Source organism: Sceloporus undulatus, chromosome 4 (genome assembly GCF_019175285.1).
Source record: "Sceloporus undulatus isolate JIND9_A2432 ecotype Alabama chromosome 4, SceUnd_v1.1, whole genome shotgun sequence".
In the NCBI taxonomy this organism is placed as follows: domain Eukaryota; kingdom Metazoa; phylum Chordata; class Lepidosauria; order Squamata; family Phrynosomatidae; genus Sceloporus; species Sceloporus undulatus.
Genome location: NC_056525.1, coordinates 43,023,408 through 43,050,124, shown reverse-complemented (window position 1 = coordinate 43,050,124; position 26,717 = coordinate 43,023,408). Strand labels below are relative to the sequence as shown.

The window sequence follows — 26,717 nt, the reverse complement described above, 5'->3', positions numbered from 1 at the left end:
CCTGCCTATGGCGTACAATCTAGAGGTTAAAACATTCCTTATTTTACTTTGATGTGAGTGTATACAATATTGGGGTCTGTATGACATTTGACTTACCCTGGATGGAATTTGACTTTGAGACTGTCAGGCTACGATTTGAAAACTCTAAAAATGTACTATGGTGAGTGAGGGGTGATGAAGGCCAAGAAGCTACCAAAACAAATGCAGGATCAGGTTGTGGAGAAACTACTCAGAGCTGGAATATGAAAAACTACATCATGTTGTGGGGTTGCCATTTGTCAGGAGACATTAAGAAACTGATCAGGATTGAGGATAAGATGTACAAAGCTAAATACATGGGAATTATAGAAGAAAACCTCAGTTTGTAAGGGACCTGAGCCTGGGGTAGAAGTTCATTTTCTAGCAGGATAATGGCCTTAAATACAAAGCCAAAGTAAGGGGGAAAACAGACTGTTCAAGCCACGCCTGCGAGAGCCAGGTTGGGACCACGGCAACCATACGCCACTGCCTCAGTCCAGCCAGAATCCAGCCCCCAAGCTGGCTTGAAGCGGCTGAAGCTGCGGTCTGTTACAGCTCTATGACTGGGACTGGTTTAGAAACAAGAACCATTACATCTTAGTTAAAGCCTAAATTTCCGTTTGATTGACAGTCTGTGACAAGACTTGAAAATTGTCTTTTACCAATGGTCTGAATCTGGAAAAACAAGCAGTTTTACCAAGAAAAAAGGACAAAATTGTTGGTAAGGAAAAGGGGTGTGTGAATTCTGCAAGACATTGTGTTTCTCATGTAGCTGTATAATCTGATAGTTCATTGTTTGGATATCCTCTTTATTTGCTTAGTCTTCAAGAACGTCTGGCAGTTGTACTTGGTCTGAAAGTAAAAGAGGGTAAAGGTAAAGGTAGTCCCTTGACATGAATGTCTAATCGTAACCAACTGTAGGGGGTGGTGCTCATCTTCATTACTAAGCTGAAGAGCAAGCGTTGTTCAAGGACTACGGCCAGTGGTCATATGACCAGCATGACTGTACTGAATGCTACCTTCCCACCAAAGTGATACCTTCCCACCAAAGTAGATACCTGTATATCTACTTGAATTTGCATGCTTTTGAACTGCTAGGTTGGCAGAAGCTGGGACTAGTGATAGGAGCTCACCCCATCATGCATCACTCAGGCCTCGAACTGTGAATCTTCTGATCTTCAAGTCCTCAGAATTGGCGTCTTGACCACTAGGCCTCCACATTCCCAAGAGTGTACACTGACATTTTTGAGATAGAAACGCTCATGAAGGATAAATGGAGTGTTTAACATTTGAGTGACTTCATATTTGTAAGTGAATTATTCAGAAAATAATGTATAATTAAATATAGATGAGTTAGAGTTAAATCTTATAAAGCCACAAATCACTGACAGTCTGACTTGTCCTCCAGATTGTTACGTTTTACATATGGACCGTCATTTCCACCTTTTAAAATTCCTGATGAAGATGGAAGTCTGATACCTCCTGAAATGGATAATGAGTGTGTTGCTCAAACCTGGTTTCGCTTTTTACATATGTTAAGGTACTGTACACAAGAAAAAAGGCATACAGTATTGACAGTACATTTATACAAATCTGTTATAATATGTATTCTCTTGGTCCATGACTTGCTGGAATAAACTGTCATGAATTCACAGAATGATCCCAGTAGGTTAGTAACAGATATCCGTTAATATAGTAGAATCAATATCTTCATGTGTTTGCATTTATTTTCAGATGTATTTATTTGGAAATAATGTTTTAAACCAATGCCTGAAATATTTTTCTTGAGGCAAAGCTTTTGTATCTTACCACACAGTTGTCCTCAAAGTAGACTCTTGAGTAGTTGGACTCTGAAAATTTCATTGTCAGCTTCAAACAAATCTTCTGTTCTTCATATCCATCAGTTGTGCCCCTTCAGCTGCTTAGCAGGTTCACATATTGAACCCATCTAATAACTCTTTCACTGTATGTATCTTAATGCCTTCTTGCCTCTGCTGCTACATGCTGTCTTGTGACGCTGTCACTTAATATTCTTGATGGAATATGTCATAATTAGTGAATTTAACTTTATAAAAAAGCTTCCCCTTTGCTTTCCTGCAACTGAAGTCATAGTTCTTGTTTAAAGCAAGGTCCCTAGGCCAGTTTTGCTTTCCTTTCTAAACTAATAGTCCCACCCCCATTTTTTATTTTTTATTTTACTGAACTGGGGACCCCAAGGGCTTTCATGTGGCTGTAGAATTGCACTTTTCCCAGCCCTTCTTTAAAGGAACCTTTATCATAAGTAGCAGTATGCCCTATTCTTTGAAATATTTGTTGTATTGTAGGTTGGAGGGTTTTTTACATATACAAATACATTATGATTTAAACAATCTTTTTTCCCTTTTTGTAGTAATCCTGTGGATTTGAGTAATCCAGCAATTATAAGCTCTACCCCCAAATTTCAGGAACAGTTTCTAAATGTGAGTGGAATGTCTCAGGAATTGAATCAGTATCCCTGCCTTAAACATCTGCCTCAAATATTCTTTCGTGCTATGCGTGGTATCAGCTGCTTAGTGGACGCATTTCTAGGTAACATTTTCATTTTTAATTGAAAAGATGCCTTGCCTCAACATAAAAAAAATACTGGATTTTAACTTTCTGTATTGATGTATTTTCTACTTGCAGAACTGGTATTGATCTTGATTTTCTCTTTGTTACTGTCTGTGTTTAAAATATGTTCATTTGTATCAATTGGCAGTTGGTTGCTTCCAGATCAAATTGGTCTCCCAGCTCTGGTACTATTTGTCCCTCCTGCATATCTGATTTCAGAGTCAAAAGCAGAGTGTATATAAGCAGCTTTTATGGCAATGGGACTTACTCAGGTCACTAGACTCTTGCCCACAAACCTCCTTTATTCTCTTTCAAGGGTGACCCTGTAATGTTTAGGACTTTCTGGTCTTGCTGACTGCTATTGAAGAGTTACATACAGCAAAATGCATTGCAGTCAGATTTATGCTTTTTACTATAATATATTTTTCTTAAAGGATTGTAGCATTTTCCTTGTTTGATTAAAATATTTCTATTCTTATGTGAAACTATAAATGTTTTAATAACTATTATACATATCATTTTGTTGAAGTGTGCTGAAGTGTCCAACATAGTGTGTTTCTCATATTTTGAAGAATGATACAACATTTCTGTAACATTTTTAATTGTGGTGCATAATATAGTAGCAATGTAATTTTTTCCTTCTCTAGGAGTTGCTGACTTTACTACCAGTGGGTGTCAAAGATTATCTAAATATGGTACTGCAACTTGTTACGCTCCCCTGGGTGGCAAGAATCTGGGCATATGGGTGATGATTTAAAAGAGGTTGGGGGTAGGGACAAATTTTGGAAAGCTGCAGTATTCTGTCATGCTAATAACTATTAAAATGATCCTTAATTTTCTTCAATAATTGTGATTTAATAGTGGCTATTTTAATTGTTTTTTTAAAATGCACCATAGATTTTTATTGATTTCCTTCTGTGAAGGCTGCCTTGGGTCCTGCTCTGGGATCAAAGTGGCATAAAATAAAATAATAAATAAATAAACCATTACATTAAGAATCCTTTTTGTTGTTGGCATTCACATACTCTTCAAGAAGAAAATGGGCTTGCTTGCAAAATTGTGGGCTATGTATTTTTAAATGCACTATAGATGTTCAAATGAAGAAGAGTCTGTTTAATAAAAGAAAAACACAACAACTTTAATCCTTAGTACTTTCTGCAGCCATAAGTCTCTCTCACTACAACAAACATGCCTATAATCTCTAAATTACTTTGTTGCATAACTTTCATAGTTATGACAAAATATATGCATAATCCAAATAATAGTGTGCTTTTGCACTTATAGTTGCTGCTGAAATTTTGTCCGTAAGATATCTCTTACACAACTGTAAAATTTCTGATTCTTCATCTGTGTGTATCAGCCCTGTCTCACTTTGTGCAGCTCCTGATTTCTTGCAAAAACATTAGCGCTCCCTGCCATTAACCTTAAAAAAGATGCAAAATGAGAAGCAAAATTACCACTTAAAAGAGTTCATAAGAATACTCTTGAAATTCATTAACCTTTTGAAGCCAAAGATTAAAACAAGTATGTCCGCCTTGTTTATTAACAAGTAGAAACAAAGCTATTGACTAGATGCAGTATGTCTACCTTCTTCATAATTTAAAATAGACTGAGATATGTACATCAGCCATTGCCTTCCAGTTCTCTGATTTTATAATTATTCACCTGGTTCACCTAACAATAAATGAAAATGGACTGTGAAGGAGATAGACCATAACTAAAAATACAGTAAACTAAATAGCGTGCTTCTAATGTTTTGAAGAATGATATTTAAAACTTTGTTGTAGTAAGAGAGAACTCTATTAATAATGCAGAAATAATACAATTAACATTTAATAAAAAATTAAACCTGAACTCTTGGATGAATGTTTCCTTATAACAGAATACTGCTTCTTTATATTGATGGAACTAATAGCACAGTTTCAGTTGTGATAACTGTTCACTTTCAATTATGGTACCACATCAGATGGAATAGTACTGCCAATCACACACTTATATATTGATTGTCCTTTAATTACTCATTGGTTAAGATTTTGTTCTTCTTGGTATATTGTCTGTGAAAGTAGATCTGTTTAAATTGTGGCATGTGTCTGAGAGTTGAAATTGTAGATGATTTACTGAAAGATTGTGTTCCTGATGTATCATGATTAACGTTCCCCTAAAAGCAGATGTAGCATGTTAAATCTTGTTTTCAAAGAACTGTCTGGAAAAAGGGACAAAAATTTTTTCTGTTTGTAGAAGGTGCCTCTTCCTATTGAGGATTAGACCATCCTTTCAGCTTCCTTGATACCACAAGCTATATTATTTAGCCATTCTTCAGACTCTCTGGAAAGTTTTTGGTGGAGGAAGTGTGTTTTGGGAGTTGGGGTGTGGGGTGTGGGGAAAATGAGCTTCTATCAGTCCCATTCCTTCCATATTTCTCTAGATCCAACCTGGTTAAGTCTGGAAAGAGGACAGAATGATATAATGTACATGGGAGGGAGATAGAGAGGAGTGCACAAGCATAGTGAGTACTCCTAGGCTGTAATCCTGTGCACACTTACTGGGAGTAAATCATGCTGAATCCAATATGATTAGAAGTCAATTGTATTGGATTCAGCATGATTTACTTCCAGTTAGTGTTAGTGCTTAGGAGTGCAAACATGTGTAGGATTGTACTGCCAGTGACTTCAATGGTTTGGGGAACATTGCTCCAATGATTCTTTAAAAACTTGAGAGCTTGCCACAAAGATAGTAGAGCAGCGCAAAACTTCACTAGCTCTTACCCTGTTCTCATCTTTTCTACAAGAGGTGTGTGTTGCTATTGCTACATAATTATTGACACAAATCATCCTTATGTTTGTATCCTTGTCTTGGGGCAAATGAGTTAAGAGTTCCTAAAGAAGTTGAAATCTGTGTTCAGGTACTTTAATTAATTTAAAAACAACTGTTTAAACAGATGATACATTTTAGTCTAGGTTAAGTAGCAGTTCTTTATTGTTCCGTTCCCATATGATAATTGATTCAGAGATAAAGTGTTGGTTTTTATAATTTTTTGCTTCAAAGATGGTATTGATTTTTGCAGTATTTTTGCTACACCATAATAGATACTCATAATAGATAATCAGTGTGTTATACATGTGTGACCAAATACTGAACTAAATATATATATCTTAAATATTGCAGCCTGTGTTTGCTACATCATTGTGAATTAAAAGTGGCTATTAATATGACCAAAAAAGTGGCTTTTTGTTTTTTGTTGTTCTCTTACTCTCCCCCTTTTAGGTTCAAATATGCATATTTCTCTCCTTTTAAAGGTAACCAGCAATCTTACATGTAGTTACTTTGATGCTTTCCTTTATCACTTTCCAATCTTAGTAGAAAACAGATTCTAAAGCAAGGTTTTTTAAAGCACTGGTGCTGGTATGGGAGGAATAGCTATGTGAACATCTTGCTTAAATCCCCAGTGTCTTGAGATTTCAGAAAGGCTTGATGCTGAAGTTCTCTATATTTTTCAGGTATTTCAAGACCTCGAGCAGATAGTGCTCCACCTACACCAGTAAACAGACTGAGCATGCCACAGACTACTGCTGTCAACACAACACCTCCTCACAACCGAAGACATCGTGCTGTAACTGTGAATAAGGGAACAATGAAAAACAGCACAGTAAGCCTCTATGTTTAGTAAAACAAATATATTTCATATACTGTAATACTGATGATATTTACATAATCCAATATGACTAAGTCTTAAGACTTGTTTTTAGTTCTAATCAGATGGTGATTTTTCTCATTATTCAAACAGGCTACCACTGCTCATACTTCCAAAGTTCAACACCAGCCATCCTCTACTTCTCCACTGTCTAGTCCAAACCAGACCAGTTCTGAGCCTAGACCTCTCCCAGCTCCCCACAGGCCAAAGGTTAACAGTATCTTGAACCTTTTTGGATCATGGCTATTTGATGCAGCATTTGTTCATTGTAAGCTTCATAATGGACTAAACAGAGACAGCAGTATGACTGGTAAATATTGCCTATTAAATTTTTACATTGCCTTCTTTGTTTGCTGGCATTTCCTACCTGCAAATTAACATGTGTGGCTAACAAAAATAAAAATCTGATGAAGCAGCATGATTAATATTGAATGTTATATTAACTCTATATAATATTATGCTGTTAACCCTAACATAAGGGACATGTGCAAAGGGATATTGTAGCACCTTTGAAACTAACTGAGAGAAAGTTTGTAGCATAAACCTTTGAAGCTTGGAATCTTAGAATTGTAGAGATGGAAGAGACCACAGAGGCCATTCAGTCCAACCCCCTGCCATGCAGGAAATCACAATCACAGCATCCCTGACAGATGGCCATCCAGCCTTTGTTTAAAGACCTCCAAGGAAGGCTTGAATCTACTTCATTAGATGTGTGGAGTGAAATGCCTATGGGAAAACATTTATATTTATGAATGAACAGGGGTTTGTGTGGATAGTAATATAAATGCAAAATTTGTGGGTATGTTCATGAGGTGACAAGTTCAGCTTTAAGGATGGGTGTTAGGGACAAAGGTGGGAGGACAAGTATTGCCTAAAGGCAAGATTAATAGATAATCATATGAATGGTGGAGGGAATTGTTGGATTGTAGTATGATGCTGGCTACTAACCAGAAAGGAGTTATGATAAAATGGCCAAAAAAGCCTTCCTGAGTCTGGGCTGTTTAGTGTTATGTGTAGTTTGTCAGGACACCTTTGTTTCTTTTCAACCTGCGGTTGATGGACTGGAGTTTGTGGATATATCCCAATTCTGCTGTTTCTTTTTCCAATCTTGGTTTGAAGGGTTTTGTTTTTTTTTGTTCAATGACTGCTGTACAAGATGGAATGTCCAGGGAGACTGAAGTGTTCTGCAACTGGTTTTTGTGTATTTCCATTCCTAGTTTCTGATTTATGTCCATTTATCCTCTGGCTGAGAGATTGGCCTCTTTGCCCAGTGTAGAGTGCTGAAGGTTGACAGAGGGTGGCATATATCACCTTAAAAGATGAGCAAGTGAAGGTACTTCTAATGTTGCGAATGATGTAATTAGGTCCTGCAATGTTATTTCCTGAGCCACTGTATGGGCAAAGTTGGCATTTGGTTTTGTGGCAAGGTCTTGTACACAATCCCAAGCAGTTATTTACCTACAGAAGGAAACACAGCAAGGACTGGGAGACAGGTACAAGACTTTGCCAGAAACCCAGATGCCAACTCTGCCCGCACATCTACTCTGTAAATCACATCACTCACAACGTTAGAGTTACTTGCTCATACCTAATGTGGTATATGCCATCCTCTTGTCTCCAAAGACTTTCCTTAAAGCTGATGTTGACACTTTACCACTACTGTAGATGCACAATTTTGCATTGCTGTTACTAATCACACACACACACACACATGCTCATTCATGAGTATAAGTGTTCACCCATAGGCACTTCACTCCATGCATCTGATGATGTAGCCTCAGGCTGCAAATCTCTTTCGTCTCAAAGGTGCTCCATTATCCTTTTCATACTGATCCAAACTAATATGCCTATGTATTTGAATTGTGCCATAAGAGACATAGTTGTTAAAATCAGTTCTTGTGTTAAGGTCAAATATTTCTATAAAATGTAGATAAGACTATTTTCCCCCAGTATGCAGGCCTGAGAACATGATAGGATGGTGGAATTTCTTTCTTATGTCCTTAAAAAATATCACATAGCAAATTTCCTTCAAGGGTTCTGTAAACTTGTAGCTTTTGAATCTTCCTAATAGCCACACCAATTTTATGTTTTGTTTTCTCATTGTTTTCCTGGCTTCCATATTTAGAGCTAAGATTGTAGAAATTGACTATTTGGATTAAATGCATTTACTGCAGGAAATGTGTATGTTTGTGTTGTACTGATAAGAAACAATAATACTTGGCAAAGTATGTCAGAGTTGATTCCTGGTTGCAAGAATCTCTGCATTATTTATATTTGAATAAAACAGTTAGTGACAGCAAAGACTGATGGTAGGAGCTGGGATTAATAATACCAGCAAGTTTGTGTAGTTTCTGTTAAAATTTTATAGCCAGTCTGTTCCTACATATGTAGGAAATAATTGTCTTGACTCCAAGTCACCCTGTCATCAACAGGCCTGCTCAGGTTTTGCAAATTCAGGGCTATAGTTTTCTTGATGGAGTTTATCCATCTGGAATGTAGGCTGCTTTTCACCTTCCTGAGCTATTGTTGCTTCTAGTGAGTCATGTCTTTTCACAATGTTCCAAAGTACAACAGTCTCACTTACTTGCTTTACTTTACTTTACTCCCATCTTTGCTTCTTGGGAGAATGCAGGCCTGATTTGCTCTAGGACCCTTTTCTTTGTCCTTTTGGCAGTCCAGAGTATCTGCAGAATTCTCCTTCAGCATAACATCTCAGATGGATTGATTCTCTTCCTATCAGCTGTCTTCACTCTCCAGCCATATATAGAAATTGGAAATACCATGGCATGGACAATTCTAACCTTAGTATTTAATGATATGTTAATGACTGATCCAAGGTATAGGAAATCTTTGACTATTTCAGTGTTTTTATTGTCTACCTCAATATAATGTGCATCATCTGTAGTCATCAATTTTGTTTTGTTTTCTTAATGTTCAACTGTAAACCTGCTTTTGCACTTCCTTCCTTGACTTTCTTCAGTAATTGTTTCATGCCTTTGCTACTTTCTGTAGTATGGTATCATTTGGTTATCTTAAATTGTTGATGTTCCTTCCTCCAATTTCCGTATCTTCTTTCTCCAAGTCTAATCCTGTTTTATGTATGGTACATTCAGCATACAGGTTAGAGATAGGGTGATAAAATGAAGCCTTGCTTGATCCCCTGGCCAATTGGAAGCCACTCTGTCTCCCCATATTCTGTCCTAACAAAATGCAAGTTACATATTAGGACAACTGAATGCTCTGATAAACAATTTCTTTAAGAACCATCCATAGTTTTTTATAACCTACACAATCAAAGGCTTTGCTTAAATCTTTAAAGCAGTTTACAGTGGACCCTTGTTATACACTGGGGTTTGGTTCCAAGATCCCCCGTGTATAACAAAATCCGTGTATGCTCAAGTCCCATTCAATATAATGACAAAGCAAAATGGTGTCCCTTATAAAAAATGGAAAATCAAGGTTTGATATTTGAAATTTATACTTTTTTTGAACATTTTCAAACCATGTATGCTTGAATCCATGTATAAAAAATCCGTGTATAAGAAGGGCCGACTGTATTTTCTTCTGAAATTCTTTGGTGTTCTCCATTATCCAGTATATGTTTGCAGTATGATCTCTTGTGCCTCTTCCTTTTCTGAACCCAGCATGGGCATCTAGCATTTCTTACTCTATATATGATAAAAGTCTTCATTGTAGAATTTTGAGCCTCATTATGCTTGTGTGGGAGAATAATGAAGTGGTCATGTGGATACAGCGATCCCTGGTTTGGGGAGTAGGATGTATATCGAATGTTTTCAATCTGTGTGCAATTGTTTTATTTTCCATATACTGTATATACTCAACGATAAGTCAACCTCATGTATAAGTCGAGGGTCAGGTTTTGAGGCCAAAATTAAGGATTTTGCCATGACCTATGGATAGGTTGAAGGTAAAATTTGGAGGCTCCTTTAGTGTGTGTATGTGTGCATATGGCAAGAGAGACTTTTTTGCATCATTTCAGCCAAATGCATGAATGGGAGAGGGACTCTTAAACAAAAAGCAATAGCAATCAATCATCAAGGACTCTTTCTGCTTGGTTCCAGAGAGAAATAAACTCTCTGCACCGCATGGGGAAATCTGAAAGAGCTGCTATCACATTGCCATAGTGACCATAGTGTAAATAAATCAACCTGGGATTTTGGAGTCAATTTTTGGGCATACATTTTTAGACTTATAGATGAGTATATACGGTATATGTTGACTGATTATTTAGAACTGTTTATTTAGATTCTGTCTCTGTGGATTGAAGCAGCTCTATTATGTCATCTATTCCTAGTGATTTATTTTTTCCAAGTGCTCTAAGTGCACCTTCCACTTAACCTTCTAGAATTGTACATTCATCTTCAAATGATTCTTACGTGAATGAATCTGTCATCCTTTCATCTCTATGATAAATAAATAGTGCTTCAGTGTGCTGTTTCCATCGGCTTTTTATTTCTTCATGATCATATAGTGTGTTCTCCAATGGTTGAAGAACATTCCTTCTCTTGGTAGAGAGATCTTGTAGCACCTTTGAGAGTAACTGAAAGAAAAAAATTGGCAGCATGAGGTTTTGTAGATTTCAGTGAACTGCCTCAGATGTATTTGCTTTATCTTGGTTTAAATTTCCCATTGAAATTTGGGGTTTTGTGGAAGATGTCTCATGTTCTTTCTCTTTTGTTGTTGTCTTCTACTTTTCTGCACTGGTAGTTATAGTAATTCTCCTTGCCCCTTTACACAAATCACTGAATAGTTGTGTTTAGGGTTCTAACCCTATTGCTGTCCCCTTTTACCTTTGCTTCTCTGCTGTTTTTAACTGCTTCAGTAGTTTCATCTGTCATCCCTTGAGGCTTCTCTTTCTTTTTGGCTGCAGATGTGTCTTTTTGCATTCCTTTCTGACAGTATCCCCGGCTTCAGTCCAAAGTTCTTCTGTCTCCCAGTTAATAGGGCTTAATAGTGTAAATCTATTTTTTAATTTTCTTTAAAGTCTACAGGGGTGTTCTTCATGGGTGTTGTGTATTTTGGGACAGTTATTGATTTGGTGTTCTTCTTTAACTTTACTTTAATGTTTTATATTAGCAGTTTATGGTCTGTGCCAGAATCTGCTCCTGGTCTTGTTTTTTCAGAGAAAATGGAGCCTGATTTCTCTGTTGGCCATGAGGTGATGTCCATGTATACAGTTGCCTCTTTAGTTGCCTGAAGAATGTGTTTGTGATGAACAAATTGTTGGCTTCACAAAATGTCATTTCTTGATCCTAGGCCAAATTCTCCTATAATGTTTGGTTCTACTCTGTTTGGTACTTTTGCATTCCAGTTGTCTGTAACATGTTTTGGTGTGTGATCAGCTACCTCCTGAACTCCAATGTAGAATTTTCCAATTTCCTCCTCTTCTGCCTCATATTCCATGTTCCGTAATAAGTGTTGTGCAGTTACAGACTTTCCTTTCACCTCTGAGTGCATAGAATCATAGAATCATAGAATCGTAGAGTTGGAAGAGACCACTAGGACCATCCAGTCCAACCCCCTGCCATGCAGGAAATCCAAATCAAAGCATCCCTGACAGATGGCCATCCAGCCTCTGTTTAAAGACCTCCAAGGAAGGAGACTCTATCACCCTCCGAGGAAGTGCATTCCACTGTCGAACAGCCCTTACTGTCAGGAAGTTCCTCCTAATGTTCAGGTGGAATCTCTTTTCCTGTAGCTTGCATCCATTGTTCCGGGTCCTGTTCTCTGGAGCAGCAGAAAACAAGCTTGCTCCCTCTTCAACATGACATCCTTTCAAATATTTAAACAGGGCTATCATATCACCTCTTAACCTTCAATGTTCAATGTTCAATAGCTGAACATTCTTTCAGCTTGAGTCCAGTTGTGTCATTAGTCACAGCACTACTCATACTTATCTTGTACTTTTCTCCAGTAGCTTGCAGAGTCCTTCTGATCTGGGAGTCTCAAGTTCTGACACTATCTCTTGCTTCGTTTTGGACTGTCTTATCATAGAGTTTTCAAGGTAGAAGGCTTCTGAAGTGTTTTATATTGCCTTCCTCTGGGCAGAACTAATAAACTTTAGCTATGATGCTACTGCCATTTTCTCTGAGAATTCCTCTGCCACTGTCACCCCCACTACTGCTGCTGCCCAGTAACTGTTCGGCACATTTAGCCTGGCTCCTCAGTGAAAGCCTATCTGACATAGGAACCCCTATCAGAAGCCCTGCTGCCATAACCATAGCCTCTCGCCTCACAGGAGCAGGCAGTCCCACTACGAAAGAAAGGTAGTGCTGTCATGAATGTATGTAAGAGTGCTTTAGTCATATCTGGTTGAATGCAACTACAGTATTGAGCTCCTGTGATTGAGATTTCTGATAGGACTTTTAAAATGAATTGAAATTATGGCATCCTGTACAGAAAATATTGAAGTTCTTGGATAAATGGCATGAAGCAGGGATTTATGGCTTCTGGGGCCAAAATGATCCTTTTAGTTAATTGATTTGTGTGATGTCTATAGTAAAAAGGAGCAACCGCCTAGAGTCTTATAGTGCCTTAAAGGCTAACAAATCTGTTACATTATTATAGGCATTCACAGATGCTGTTCATTTCATTTGATGCATAAGGTAACCCAAAACCTATGCCATAATAAATTTGTTAGTCTTCAGGTTGCCACAGAACTTTGATTTTGTTGTCATAAAACAGATCATAAGGCTGAAAAACTTCTTAAAGTACCCATTTTATTCTGCATACCTTTTCGCAGAAGATTTTCAAAGCTGTGTTAGTCTGTGTCAGTATAAAAGAGGGAAGGCAAATGAGTCTTGTGGCACCTTTAAGACTAATTTATTTTAGCATAAGAATATGTGAAATACAAGCTTACCACCAACTCCTCTTCCTCTCACAAGGTTGGCTTTTGTATTGCTTAATCAGCTTTTTTAATACAGTCAATTAGCCAGAAATCTTAAGGTTCCTTTTCCTTCCTCAAAGTCAAACTGTTGGTTCCCTTTGTTCTCCCGCATTCCGTCTTCTAAATTGTCAGCCTTAGTGTGGACAAATTCTCACAGATCTAGAATTCATTTGGTTCTCATCTTGTTTCTTGTAATGATTCATAGCACTCCCTAAAGCCTGGTCCATGTTTCCTGACCAATGTGTTTCTTACTCTCCTCTCTTAAATGGCATTGTTATTCTGTTTGTCCTTGAGATTTATTCTCATGACTACCCTCTGAGTCCTTGTAGGTGGTTTCTGTTCTGTAGCACAGTCCAGCCATACTGTGAGCTCACTCTGCCTGTCTATGAGCCCCCATGCTCTATTACAGCCCCTATTTTGGGACACTGACTTTTCATAGGCTGCTTGGAATCTTGAGAACCTGTACCTTGCAGGAGATTGTGTGATGCCTTGAGTTGCTGATATTGAAGCAAAGCTTGTTTGGCGCACAAATCCCAGAATCCTCTATCCAGAATTAGATACTTTTGAAGTTATAGTCCAAAACAAGTAACTTTTCCAATGACTTCTTTAAACTCCATGGTCTACTCATTTACCGTATTTTCTGATGTATAAGACGACTTTTTAACCCATGAAAATCTTCTCCAAAGTTGGGGGTCGTCTTATACTCCGGGTTAAGCCCAGCCTGCTCCCGCCTTTCCAGGCCCAGGTCTCTGCAGAGGCCGCGAGGGAGCTCCACAGCCAGCACAATCACCGCTGGCCTGCTTCCTCCTTCCCAGGCCTCTGCAGAGACCCAGGCCTCCACCGAGGCCACGAGGGAGCTCCGCAGCCAGCGCGATTGCCACTGGCCTGCTCCCTCCTTGGATTTGGAAGAGGGGTAGTCTTATACGATGAGTATATCCCAAACTCTATATTTTAACAAGAAAAGTTGGGGGTCGTCTTATACACCCATTCGTCTTATACGCCGGAAAATATGGTAGTGGTAAAGCTGAGTTCCTAGGGCAGGCTTGGCAATTTCTCCAGGTCAGGGCTGTGCATCCTCTTCATGAAATTTCAGAAAAATTGTCCCCAGTTCCTAGAAAGGACAAGGGCATTTTTCAACTTAAAAAAAATAATATGATGGGGCATGAGGGAGATGGGGCCCTCCCAGGTCCAGCAAGAGGATGCACAGCCCTAACCTGTTGCACATGGGTTCATATGGCACATTACTTCTTTAATCCATTTCATGATCCTTATTTGGCAGCTCATAACATTTAGTTCCGTCTATTCTTTTTCACTCTCAATTGTTAAGAGTAATAATGTACTGGTCTCCTGCTAAGGAGGTAGTACAGTAATTTAGCCCTCTTTCTTTAAACGTTTAAGGTAAAATAGAGATTAAAATCCTGCTAAGGAGGTATTGCAGTAATTTAGCCCTCTTTCTTTAAACTTTTAAGATAAAATAGAGCTTTGTGTCTTCTTATTTTTGTCAGCAGATTTTCATGTCGAGCTGTGTGCTCACTATGCCCCTTCAAAAGATATTTCTGTATTCTATGCTTCCATTCTGAAACAAGCTTAAACATTTAAGAAAATAACAGTAAATGTCTAAAAATAATAAAACACTAAAATCAGTATTGAAAACCATAGTAACCGTTTTCTACTATGGGAGAGTGGGTGCCAATTCCAGAGAAAATGCATTCCATATCTTGTGTGACATAGGGAAATGCTGCTTTCTTAAATGTTTGAAAAGAAGAAGTGTATTCATAAGGGCCACTCCTGTTAATTCTAATAAGTGAATAGATCCATACCAAGACAAGGATTCTCATAGATAGCCAGGCATAAACTTGAATTGAGCCCAGAACATAGTTGGCCAGCACCACACATTTTTTGTACTGGAGTGATTTGCTCACAGAATTGTGCACTGGTTAGCAGCCTAGCTGTTGCATTTTGTACCAGTTGACAATTCTGGACATTCTTCAAGGGCAGCTCCGTGTAGAGTATATTGCAGTAGCCTTTATGATGTGCCAATAATTATTGCCAATCAAACTGAGTGAGAGCTGCAGCTGGTGTAATAAATGTAGTTGTACAAGCATGCTCCTTGGAACTGCTGCCTCCTGAAGATTCAGTAGCTATCCCAGGAGAGAGCAGACCCATCAAGATCATATTGAATCCCATGGCCTAAACCATACTTTCTGCTGACCAACAACACCTCCATTTTTTCTGCATTTTATTGTAGTATATTTGCCTTATTCAGCCCATTACTGAGCTCAGGCCACATACCACTTTGGAAGTGGCTAGCTGTGTTTCAGAGCTTAGTATCTACAGCTGTGCTGAGGTTGCTCCATACTCCCTAAACCATTTTAGGAATCCAGGAGTAGTTTTTGATGCATCAGCCAACTCCCCAATTGGTGCGGAAAGTAAGAAGTAATTTAACTCTGTATTCCCATAAACTGAATGCTGATACTTCTGCCTTCTTCTCTTTACTGAGCCTGCAGTATAACCATCTTGCAGCTGCAGGCTTATACACAAAGACCAATCCACCAGACCAGATTTTTGGGTTACAGGTTTGTTTTTTTATTCCTATATTTTTGTAGTATCATGCCAGTTGAAAAATTTTGGAAATCTCAAAATCTCACACAACCTATGTGCTGCTTTATCAACACTTAGATGATGCTAATAAAGTATTACCAATCTCTGATTTATGGGTTTTCTTTTCTGACCTTAGGAATACCTGACTCTTTTGCTTCATAGTTTTAAAGTCTGTTAGTTTATGTGTACACTAGCATCTGCCCTCTCTCATTAAGATTGAATCAGTAGTTTGTTCCAGTAGACTTAATTTAGTGAGAAGAGTTGAGCTTTGTTTCTGCCAAGCTAAACTGGAAAAATTCAGTAACCTGTTTATAGGATGTACAGTACTTCAGTATTTCATCACTTTGCTGTGTTATCTATCTACTCATCTGGATATATATGTGCCATGTAGTTTAAAAAAAAACACGTTAATGTAGCAATACTTTTTGCTTCATGGCAAAAATAGACTGGAAAATTCCCTGCTTTTTTCAGGTTTTGGAAACTTTATATATGAATGCACATGCAGTTGCTGACAATCTGTTAAAAAGGTTGTAAATTAAACATTGCCTTTTTTCCTGTAAAAGGAGTAGCAAGTCTTTAAAAAAAATCTTCTCTCAAGGAAAATATGGAATGTACAAAAACACCTTTTCATAGCAGCTACAGATTTCAGAACCCTTGAAGAGAGAAGGGATATTCTTGCCTCAATTGTTTTTTGTTCCTTAGAAGCTTATCCTAAGGTTTCCAGGAGGCCCTTTTGATAGAATGCAGAGAGACCAGCTTCCACTTCACACTTTATGTAAGCAGTGTGGTTGTTATGATGGTAACAAAACCTGTGAAAGCAGTTTCACAAAAAGTGTTGGTACTGGCGCCCATAAAAGTTGGGGCCATTTTTAACACAACTGTGATTACACTGATCCATGTGGAAGCAGATTCAGTGCATATGGAGCCAATATATCTGAGTTTAAGTTAAATTCAAAACCAATAGTACCTCCATACTTCATATCTGTGAACGTGTTGGCTATATAATGGGGAAGATCTTCAGGGTGATCCTGGGTGCCAAACAAGATGCCTAGTTTTCTTTTATCTGTTCTGTTCAACTCCCCATTATGGACTGTTGGCTTCCAGAATTAATTTCATTCTTCCGCCTTTCACTTTTCCACAAAATAATGGCAAACGAGTTAAAATTTGTACACTAAATGTTGTATTTCTACTTACATCTCCTTAACTTAGAGGGAGAGTTTGGGCCATCTTTTACTTTCCTTTATAGAAACTGCAGATAAACAGACAAATGTAGGATATTTTATAAGGCGGTGGTAAGATCATTACTAGAACATTTTATGTTTTCCCACCCCTAGATTTTCAGTTGCTGATTCATGAAATAAAGCAAATTTCTGCCCCAGCTGGACAGTATTTCTAAAGATCTGAATGTACTATATTTTCAAACCTAACCCTGTGGCAGTATATTTTTCTAACTTTTATTGATAGTTCTGCATGAAATCCTAATTTTTGGACCCTACTGCTGATTTCTTGTGTGTTTAACAAGCCTGCTAGTTCATAAGCTTTTAATCTGTTTTTCAAAAACCTGAAAGCTGCTTAACTTGTTATTACAGTTTCACCATCTTTAAAGTATTTTATAACTACTGCTGTCCTTTGATTTGTTTCCATTTTATTTCTATTATCTTGCAGCATCTTTTATCCAAATTCTTCTTTCTTATAAATCTTGTAAGTAGGAACTAGAAGCTTCTCTTTAATTGCAGTCATGTTCTTTTCTTTTTTGCATAATCTCATTTTTTAATTTGTATCATCATCATCCTTTGTAGCTTTTGCTCTTTACATGGGAAGGAAAAGTAACTGTGTGTGGCTTCTTTAATGGGGAAGATTGTTGGCAAAAGCAAATTAATCTGCCTGAATCAATCCCATCATTTTCTGTACTCTAGTCTGTGATCATGTCATGAATTTAAGGATTTTGCACTAACCGTGTTTTTTTCTTAAAGCTTATTTTATACAAAACTAGTGTTTTGATTTGTATGCATTTTGCATGTAGTATTTTTTCTAATTTCTTAAATTTTGCTGGATAGCTTATTCAGGACAAAAATGGCTCATGGGAAGACGCATAAAGATTTGGGTTTAGTTGCTTATGCTGTGAAAAAAATCAATGAAGAAATTATTGTTTTAAAAATATGATTGACCTTGACTTAATTTTTCTAAATTGTAAATCCATCCAATTTGCAATGAACATTGAAAACATAAGTAGAGCTTCTGTTTGTAAGACTGCAGTTGACTAGGCATCAATCCTGTGTGCGCTTATTTGGGGTTAAAATTTATTAATTCAGTGAGACTCCTGAATAAGTATGCTTAGGATCAGACAACAAATGATCTTTCCCCTTTGTGTACAGAATTCATCAAATGTCATAGATTTGAGTTGATTTAGATACTTTAGTACTGGTGGAATCAAGCTGTCCTTTTTGTGAACATGTCTCTGTATAATAACCTTAAACTGTTCACCTTTTCTAGACATGTCAAAGCACCTAACTGTTGTCTCTTGGAAATTTTCCAAACCTGTAGGGAAAAAGTATTCTTATTGTCAGCACCCTCTTACTGACTGAGAGATGGAAAGAATGAAGCAATTGCATGTTTGTACAGGGTGACAGCACAGAATTATAAACACATGAAAATTGGCTTCTGCTGAGAGAAATATAGACAAAGAAAGCAAAGAGCCAACCCCTTTAGCCCCCTGATGTATCATTTAATAGATATATCAGTTCTTGTCCTTAATCCTTGACACCAAAGAGATCCAGGGCACAATTCCACATGCATCCAGGAAGCTCCATCTTCCTGTCTTTCCACTGTCATTCTTGTATCTTGTAAATGCCACTCCAGCTGGTATGCCAAAGAGGTGGCCTCCAGTAGAGCATGTGGAGCCATTGATGAAAAGGGAAAAGGTTTCAAATGTGTCGAGTATTTCTTTGTGGATCTCTGGATCCTTATCCATTTTCCTTCAGAATGCTTACTCCTCATTGGCAATTGTCCCTTTTAGGGTTCTTGAAGTGGTGTTAAAGAAAAAATGCAAAAGCCTACCCATAAAATTTTTTAATCACTCTATATGCTACTCAGTACTTTCCTTAAACACATTTTTCATGGTAATCTGGTATTTTCCTGTGTCTGGAGCTTGTATAAATGTAGTCTTAGCTTCAGCAACATAGAAGTAATACCTTCACAACAGTAACAAAAGATAAAGGGAGATAATTGTGTAATTAAGAGGAACTTGTATGACTGAAGTGGCAGAACCAGTTTTTGGGCTCATTAATAATTAGTAGAGAAATCTAGGAAAATGAAAGACATGGATATGAAAAAAATTTGTAGAGATTTCATTGAAGGATCTCTTGCTGATGTGCATTGCTGTAAATTTGAATGAAGCAGAGACCTCCGCTAGAGCAGCATGAATAATGCCTCCTAGAGCGCTGAAGGAGGCAGTTGATATGTGTCTCCACAAGGGGTATAACTTCTCATTGCTTGCAGACATAGTCATATATTCCCTAAATGGTTTATAAACAGAGGCAGCAATCCAAATGTAACAAATTAATGACTTTTATGATGACTAAAATTTGACTTGATCTTTGTGTCTAGGATCCCATGAGCCTATTCCGCATATTGACAAATGTAATGAAACTTTGTGCTTTTCATTTTTTGTTTTAGCTATAGCAACACAAGCTAGTGTGGAATTTCGCCGGAAAGGATCACAAATGTCAGCAGACACTATGGCTTCCAATCCCATGTTCGATGCAGGCGAATTTTCAGACAACTATGAATCAGGCAGAGCAGAGGCCTGTGGAACACTTTGTAGAATATTTTGTAGCAAGAAGACTGGGGAAGATATATTGCCAGCCTACTTATCCCGGTACTGATTTGATTTTTAAACAATAATCTTGGAAGAATATGCAGTTAAATATCTGTGTTAATTCTAAAAGTTCCTTCATGCCCCCGATACCCAATTTTGATTAAATGAATAAGGAAGTATTCTGCGAATTTGGGTTTGATGATTAAGCTACTTTGCATGTTATATATTTAATAACTAGTCAAAATTGGGTGGGTAGAAGAATTTCACTGTTTTAGAATTTTTTAAGTTGAATAAAATACAGGACTTCCTCTACTTTTGTGCAAGAGCAGTGGCGCACAGGGAGCAGCTGCTCAATTATGTTTAAACACTCTGACAGTAGAAGAGTGTGGATATAATATGGCTGGTCTCATTATCTGCATTTATTCTGTATGACATAAACATGGAATCCCATAACACTTTTTTCACATATGTATATTTTGATGTCACTTATGGAGGGAATGCGCATGTTTGACTAAGAACAGGCAATGCATTTGACATGCTTTATTTGAAATATTTAAAAATGTTCAACAACACTGCATGTTACAGGTACAGTGGTGCCTCGGGTTACGAAAGTAATTCGTTCCGCGGCCGCTTAAGAGGCCTTTTTAAAATTGAGAGATAAACTAGAGGCCCCAAAACATGACAAAATTCCCTTTCAAAATCCTTAGAGGCCATAAGGGACATTCGAGGTTTAATAGTACAGTGGTACCCCGGGTTACAAAAATAATTCGTTCCGCGGCCGCTTTCGTAACCCGAAAAGCCTTCGTAAGCCGAATTGCCATAGGCGCTAATGGGGAAAAGCCGCGATTCCGTGCGAAAAAGCCGAAAAAAGCACCAAAAGTTTTTTCGTAACCCGAAAAAACATTCGTAACCCGGAACAATAATTCCCTATGGGATTTTTTCGTATCCCGAAAATTTCGTAACCTGGGTATTTCGTATCCCGAGGTACCACTGTAGATGGAAATGGCTACTAGAAACTGCACATACATATTGAACTTTCCCTTTATTCTCCTCTAATACGTGGCATCATATTATTGACGTAATACTCTATTGTGCAGTTTCCCTGTTTTATGATATTGTTTGCTGCAGGTAGGATAACATATAACATGATCACCAACTGATATTTGTGATGTTCATACATGACGCTGGGAGAAGTAGAGAACTCTTAAGAGAAAACTCTGCTTAATAATACAATTTTAGTAGTATCTCTGCCTTCCATGTAGCATGTAATTCTGCACTTAAAACTGATGAGATGTTTACCGTATTTTCCGTCGTATAAGGCGCCGGGGGGTATAAGGTGACCCCCAAGTTGCCCGCCGGCAGCATCCCTGGCCTCCTATACGGAGGTCTCGCGCCGGCTGGAGGGGGCCTTTCTGGAGGCCTGAAGCAGGATCTGCGGCGGCTGGGCTCTCGCTGCCATTTTTTTTTTCAAAAGGCGGCGGCGGGGAAGTGGCTCCAGATCCGGCCAGGCCGAGACAAAGAGCCGGCCCCTTACTCCTTGCCACTGCTGCCGCCGCCACTGGAAATCCTCCGCTCCTCCAGCGGCTTCAGAAGTCCTCCGCTGAAGCTGCCGCTGCCACCTGGGATCCTCTGCTCCTGCAGCGGCTTCAGCGGAGGACTTCTGAAGCCGCTGGAGGATCGGTGGATCGGTGGTGGTGGCAGCGGCGGCAGCGCCGAGGAGTAAGGGGCCAGCTCTTTGTCTCAGCCCTGCTGGCTCTGGAGCCGCTTCCCCACCGCCTTTTGAAAAAAAAATGGCAGCGAGAGCCCAGTTGCCGCGGATCCTGCTTCAGGCCTCCAGAAAGGCCCCCTCCAGCTGGCGCGAGTGCCGGATGGCTGGGAGAGGACCCAACAAGGACCCCAGAGACAGGGAGGTGGCTATGCCATTCGCCTGTCTCTGGGGTAAAAAAAGGCGCATAAGGCAGACTCAAAGAGTCTCCTTATACGCCGGTAAATACGGTATTTATTTTTTCATGTAAATATGCTTTTTAAAAATTTCACTTCTTCCCTATTGTGTGTGCATATGTGCTTTTGAGTCACCTGTTGACTTATGGTGACTCCCATGAATTTCATAGGGTTTTCTTAGGAAAGGAATACTCAGAGGTGGTTTTGCCAGTTCCTTTGTCTGAAATATAGCCTACAGCATCTGGTATTTGTTAGTGGCCTCCCATCCAAGTACTAACCAAGACTGATCCTGCTTAGTTTCCAAGATCAGACAAGGCCTGGTGCCTTTAGCATAGTTAGGCTACAATTCCATATTATTGATCTGTAAACATTTTCAAGTGGTGTATTTGCTTCTGGTGGTATACATGTAATTAAATAGTAGCGTCAGTAAAAACAAAGACAGATCAAGAGATTTAATCATCTCTGTGATCCTGCCACACACTCTCAGAGAGCATTAGATTATGGTCTTCTCTTTTGTGGATTCTCCCTTCTATCATGCATGTACTCTGTCTTATTCTAGCAGCCTACATGGAGAACATGTATTTGTAATCAAAGCTTTAAAACTCTATTTTAAAATGTTAGAAAGATTTCTTCCCTGCCTCTGAGATACAGTGAGCATTCTCTGTTCACTAATGCTGTCCAACCTGTTACTTCGTAATTAAAAAGGTAGATATGGTACATACATCCTTATTATATTTAAATGTAAATGCTGAATGTTTCCTTTGCTAATAACCAAATCTCAGTGATATTAGGTTCAGATGGTTCTTTATTACAACTCACTAAATCTGTCTTTCTTTGCCAGATTTTACATGCTTTTAATTCAGGGTTTGCAGATAGCAGATTCCATTTGCCACCCGGTTCTGGCTAGTATTATTCTGAACTCTCCTGCATTGTTCTGCTGTGACCTGAAAGGGATTGATGTCTTAGTTCCTTATTTCATTTCAGCACTCGAAACTATTTTGCCTGACAGGTAAATATGTGTATTGCATATATTTGTTTTAGTTGTTAGCTTCTGAATATTTTTAGAAATCCTCTTTTTGCTATGACTACACAATTAAAAATGTAGACCAAGGTGGCAACTTACTATGGTGCGTTACAGACCACCCTAAAGCGGGCGGTCTGCCGCCGCCGCCATTCGCTGCGGGGGGAAGCCCCAGCGGCCAGACCGCGATGCTTCCAGCCGCAGTAAAAAAGGAGCGCTGAAATGGCGCTCCTTTTCAAAAAGCGGAAGTGGCGCCGCGAGGGGCAAAGTGCGCCCTCGCAGCATCACTTCCGGTGTGCCACGTCTGGATGCTGTGCGTCCAAGACGTAAAAATGACAGCGCCCATGTGGATGGGCGCTGCCATTTAGGACGCGCTCTGCACGTGTTGGGAACAGGGCCGGTTAGGAAGGGGCAACCCTTCCTAACCCTAGGACGCCCCTTCCTAACCCTAGGACGCGTGGAGTGCGTCCTAAATGGCGGTCTGTAACGCACCAAAGAAAGTTATTTAGAGCAGAGAACCATGTTAGAAAAAGGAAACGGAGGACTTGTCAGCATCTTCCTTTAGTGGTAAAGTTCTTTTAGCTCGTAGATGTCATGCAGCATACAATTTATGTTGTGTGAAATACTTTTCAGAAATGTAGATTTGTGATATCCACATCTGTTTTGTTCTGCCCCACTGAAAATAACAAAAGGAGTCAAATAATATTTTAAACTCTTTTTAAAAGTTCTTTTACAGTTGATTTGGTACACAGGCAGCATGAAGATACATAACAAAGAACTGCATATAATTTTATAGAATGTAGTAGGCTAGTGGTTAAAATAATTTCTATATGCAGAAATTTTATAATAGGCAGAAAGCTAAACTTGTTCACAACTGAATTGTTACAGAAAAAAATGCCCTTTATCAGAGGTGGGGGCAGGCTGTATCTGGCCATAAGAAATTATCTAATTTTGCTTTTGTTTTATTTATCTCTACTTTCTGTCCTTCTGCCAAGTTGCTTGCTTGGATATCCAATAAGCTTTGTATTTTATTAAGAATCAAATTAGCTTCAAATGTTCTTCCAGAAGTCACATTATCCCATCTGTGTAATAAGTACAAAGCTTTCAAATGTGTACCAATTATGAGTTGTTTTATTTTTAGCTACAGTTGCCAGATTAGGTATGAGGAAAGGCTAATGTCACCCCAACTTTCACTTACAGCTGTCACCTCCCAAAATGGCCAGTGGAGAGTGGGGGTCGGGGGGGGGCTAAAGTTGCTGGTGACAAGAAGATAGCTCAGGTCTCCTCAGAAACCCTCTTCCCCCATTCTTCACCTGGGAGAAAGCTGAAGGTTGGGGTTTGGAAGATGAGGTACCTTTGATTGCCTTGACAGAACTTTACAGTAGATTCTCTTGCTGCACAGTCCATTCAAGATTAAAGTTACAAGAGCCCTGTCTCATGTCCAACCTGCCAACCATAGTCTCAGCACACATTTTAAAGGCCTTGCTTTTCGACTTTCAGTATAAAGACAGGTATTATGGTCCGTTACAAATGGGCCAGAAAGTACGCGCAGAGCGTACTAGGGTTAGAAAGGGGCGGTGCTTCCGCACCCCCCTAAGCCTAGTGCGCGCTCTGCGCACACAAAATGGCAGCAGCCATTCCACCTCTATACGGGGCGGCGCGGACGTGACATTGTCGTTCCGCGCCAGGGCACTTAGTGCGCCCTTAGTGCGGAGCAGGAAGGAGCTCCGTTTCGGAGCTCCTTCCTGGTTTGGTCTGCTGGGCGCAGCCTTCACATGACTGTGCCCAGCAGACCAAAGGAGAAAGGGGCCAAGCAGCCCCTTTCTCCTCCTCCCCGCTGCCACGGGGTGTCCTTGGGGCTTGAAGCCCCAAGGACAACCCTTTCCAGGCTGCGGGGAAGGGGCCTTTTGCCGCTTCCCCGCAGCCTGAAAAGCAGCAGATCGGGGCCTCAGCGGCTGCCGCTCTGGACACTGAGGCCCCGATACCCCGGGGAAAGGGGCAGGTGTAGCACGCCCCAAATGGGCGGTCTGTTTTCCGCCTATAAATCCTTTTGTTTGAAGCAGAATAAGGGTTTTATGGCTGTCTGCCTGCACACCTGAAGTATTGGTATACTAGAACATCAGAATACCCCGATGCAGACATTGGACTGGTTCCTGTTATAGGTGCCCAAAACTGGGCTTGATGGAAGTGGGTTTCTAATGTAATAGGATGCATTTTTTTCTCTTTCAAACAGAATTAGTTGATTGCAAAATAATGTTTTCAAATCTGATTTTTATTTATTTATTATTTTTTTGCAGGGAACTCTCGAAGTTTAAAACATATGTAAATCCCACAGAACTAAGAAGGGCCTCTATCAATATTTTACTTTCCCTGTTGCCACTTCCCCATCATTTTGGAACAATAAAATCAGAGGTAATCAACATCATCATTTTCAGATATGTTTAGTACAATTTTAACCTGATTCTATTTGTTGTACTTTCAGATCAGCAATTAGGATGGAGCACTTGGGTATAATGAAAATAGAAAATGAAATTGAGTATAGAGAAGAGAGACTTTAATTCACAAAACAGATTATTATTACTAATCTTGTTATTATACTACCAACAGTTGGTTCTTGCATCGATTTACATATACTTAGGATAAAACATATCAAGAATTGGAAAACCACATGCCTCACAGTTATGTCCTCTTGCCATGACACTGGATCATTTGTATGTTTATGTTCGGGGGTAGCAGTGTACTATATGACACAGGCTTTGTAACAGCAAATTTTAAAAGTCTAAATATCTGTTTATGTGGGGCATCAACTGGTTCGCTTTTCATTAAGTGATAAGTTAGTTACGCATCACTGGTTTGCTGTTTTTATTTTGCTGAAGGTACATCAAGGTCAGTTTTATGTTCTGTTTACTGGCTTCATTTAGTTTTCTTTCTGTGCCAATTTCTTCCCTTCCCAGGGTGATGGTAAGGGTTAATTAAAAAATTGATACATAAGTATATCAGATACCTGTTACAGTTGTAGAAGAAAGACATACTGCTTCTACTAGTTTCTAATTTCTATTACTATAGATAATAAAAACTGTGTTTATTTTTCAGGTTGTTCTGGAAGGAAAATTCAGCAATGACGACAGTTCATCATATGATAAACCAGTAACTTTCCTTTCTTTGAAGCTGAGGCTTGTGAATATACTAATAGGAGCACTGCAGACAGAAACAGATCCCAACAACACTCAGATGATACTAGGTTGCTTTTTTTGTTTGTTCTCACTTTTGAAACTGCTTGCCCTTGGTAGTTCGGGGTTTATAATAGGAAGTGCCTAAATACTGACAGCTCAGTTTCTCAGAACGGAAAAGACTACAAGTGGCAGTAGGTATAGCATAAATAAACTTCAAGCCATCAGTGTTGTTTGCATGGTTGATAGTATCAGCGAAATACCATCAGGGTGGGACAAAACATGGACTTGACAAAGAGGCAGATACAGGATGCAAAAGATATTTAGAAGGAAGTCAAGAGAATGGTTTTGATGCAGACAGGCAGTGAATGGCTTGTCTCCATTACAAAGGAGTTACCCAGATTGAGCAAGAGCTATATTGTAGCACCATTTATTTATTTATTTATGGTATTTATACCCCGCCCTTCAGCCTTAAAGAGCTTAGAGCTATGTGATAGGATAACTCTTTACAACAGGAGTCGGCACTGTATGGCCCTCCAGATATAATTGTACAACAGCTTCCAGCATTCCTCATCATTAGCTAAACTAACTAGGACTCATGGAAGTTGCAATCCAACAACATTTGGAGATCTCGTCCCTGGTGTATGTGTGTGTGTACATGTGAAGGCTGTGCTATCTGAAAAGTCCTCTGCATTTTTTCCAGCCAGGAATAGCGAGTAAATTTGTGAAATAGCCTGCTCTGATTTTTTGTCTCTTTTTTCCCAACTCATAGTGATGAATTGGTCACTATTTCTGAAAAAGAATTATAAAGTGTAATATATTGGGTGTAAGCATAATAATATTTGTTTATCAGATGTCCCTATTTCCTAAACAAACAAACAAAAAGGCATTTTGGCAATGGTTGCTGCTGTTTGGCATGATGAACATCCTTGTCATTATCATGTAAAGAAGAAGAAACAGTA

At 39.0% G+C, this 26,717-nt stretch overlaps 1 protein-coding gene across 5 annotated transcripts in view; it reads left to right on the top strand.

Annotated features, from left to right (window-relative positions):
- Positions 1-26,717, top strand: part of RALGAPB (Ral GTPase activating protein non-catalytic subunit beta) — a 67,071-nt gene that overhangs the window by 8,736 nt on the left and 31,618 nt on the right. For 3 of the 5 annotated variants that reach the window (XM_042461995.1, XM_042461994.1, XM_042461993.1), the window contains exons 6-14: positions 1,427-1,558; positions 2,408-2,586; positions 6,105-6,253; positions 6,392-6,608; positions 17,472-17,507; positions 19,482-19,683; positions 22,406-22,573; positions 24,883-24,997; positions 25,679-25,826. In XM_042461995.1, coding sequence (XP_042317929.1) covers positions 1,427-1,558; positions 2,408-2,586; positions 6,105-6,253; positions 6,392-6,608; positions 17,472-17,507; positions 19,482-19,683; positions 22,406-22,573; positions 24,883-24,997; positions 25,679-25,826 — 1,346 coding nt within the window. The remainder of the gene's footprint in view (positions 1-1,426; positions 1,559-2,407; positions 2,587-6,104; positions 6,254-6,391; positions 6,609-17,471; positions 17,508-19,481; positions 19,684-22,405; positions 22,574-24,882; positions 24,998-25,678; positions 25,827-26,717) is intronic. The other 2 variants (XM_042461997.1, XM_042461996.1) reach the window with 1 other exon arrangement.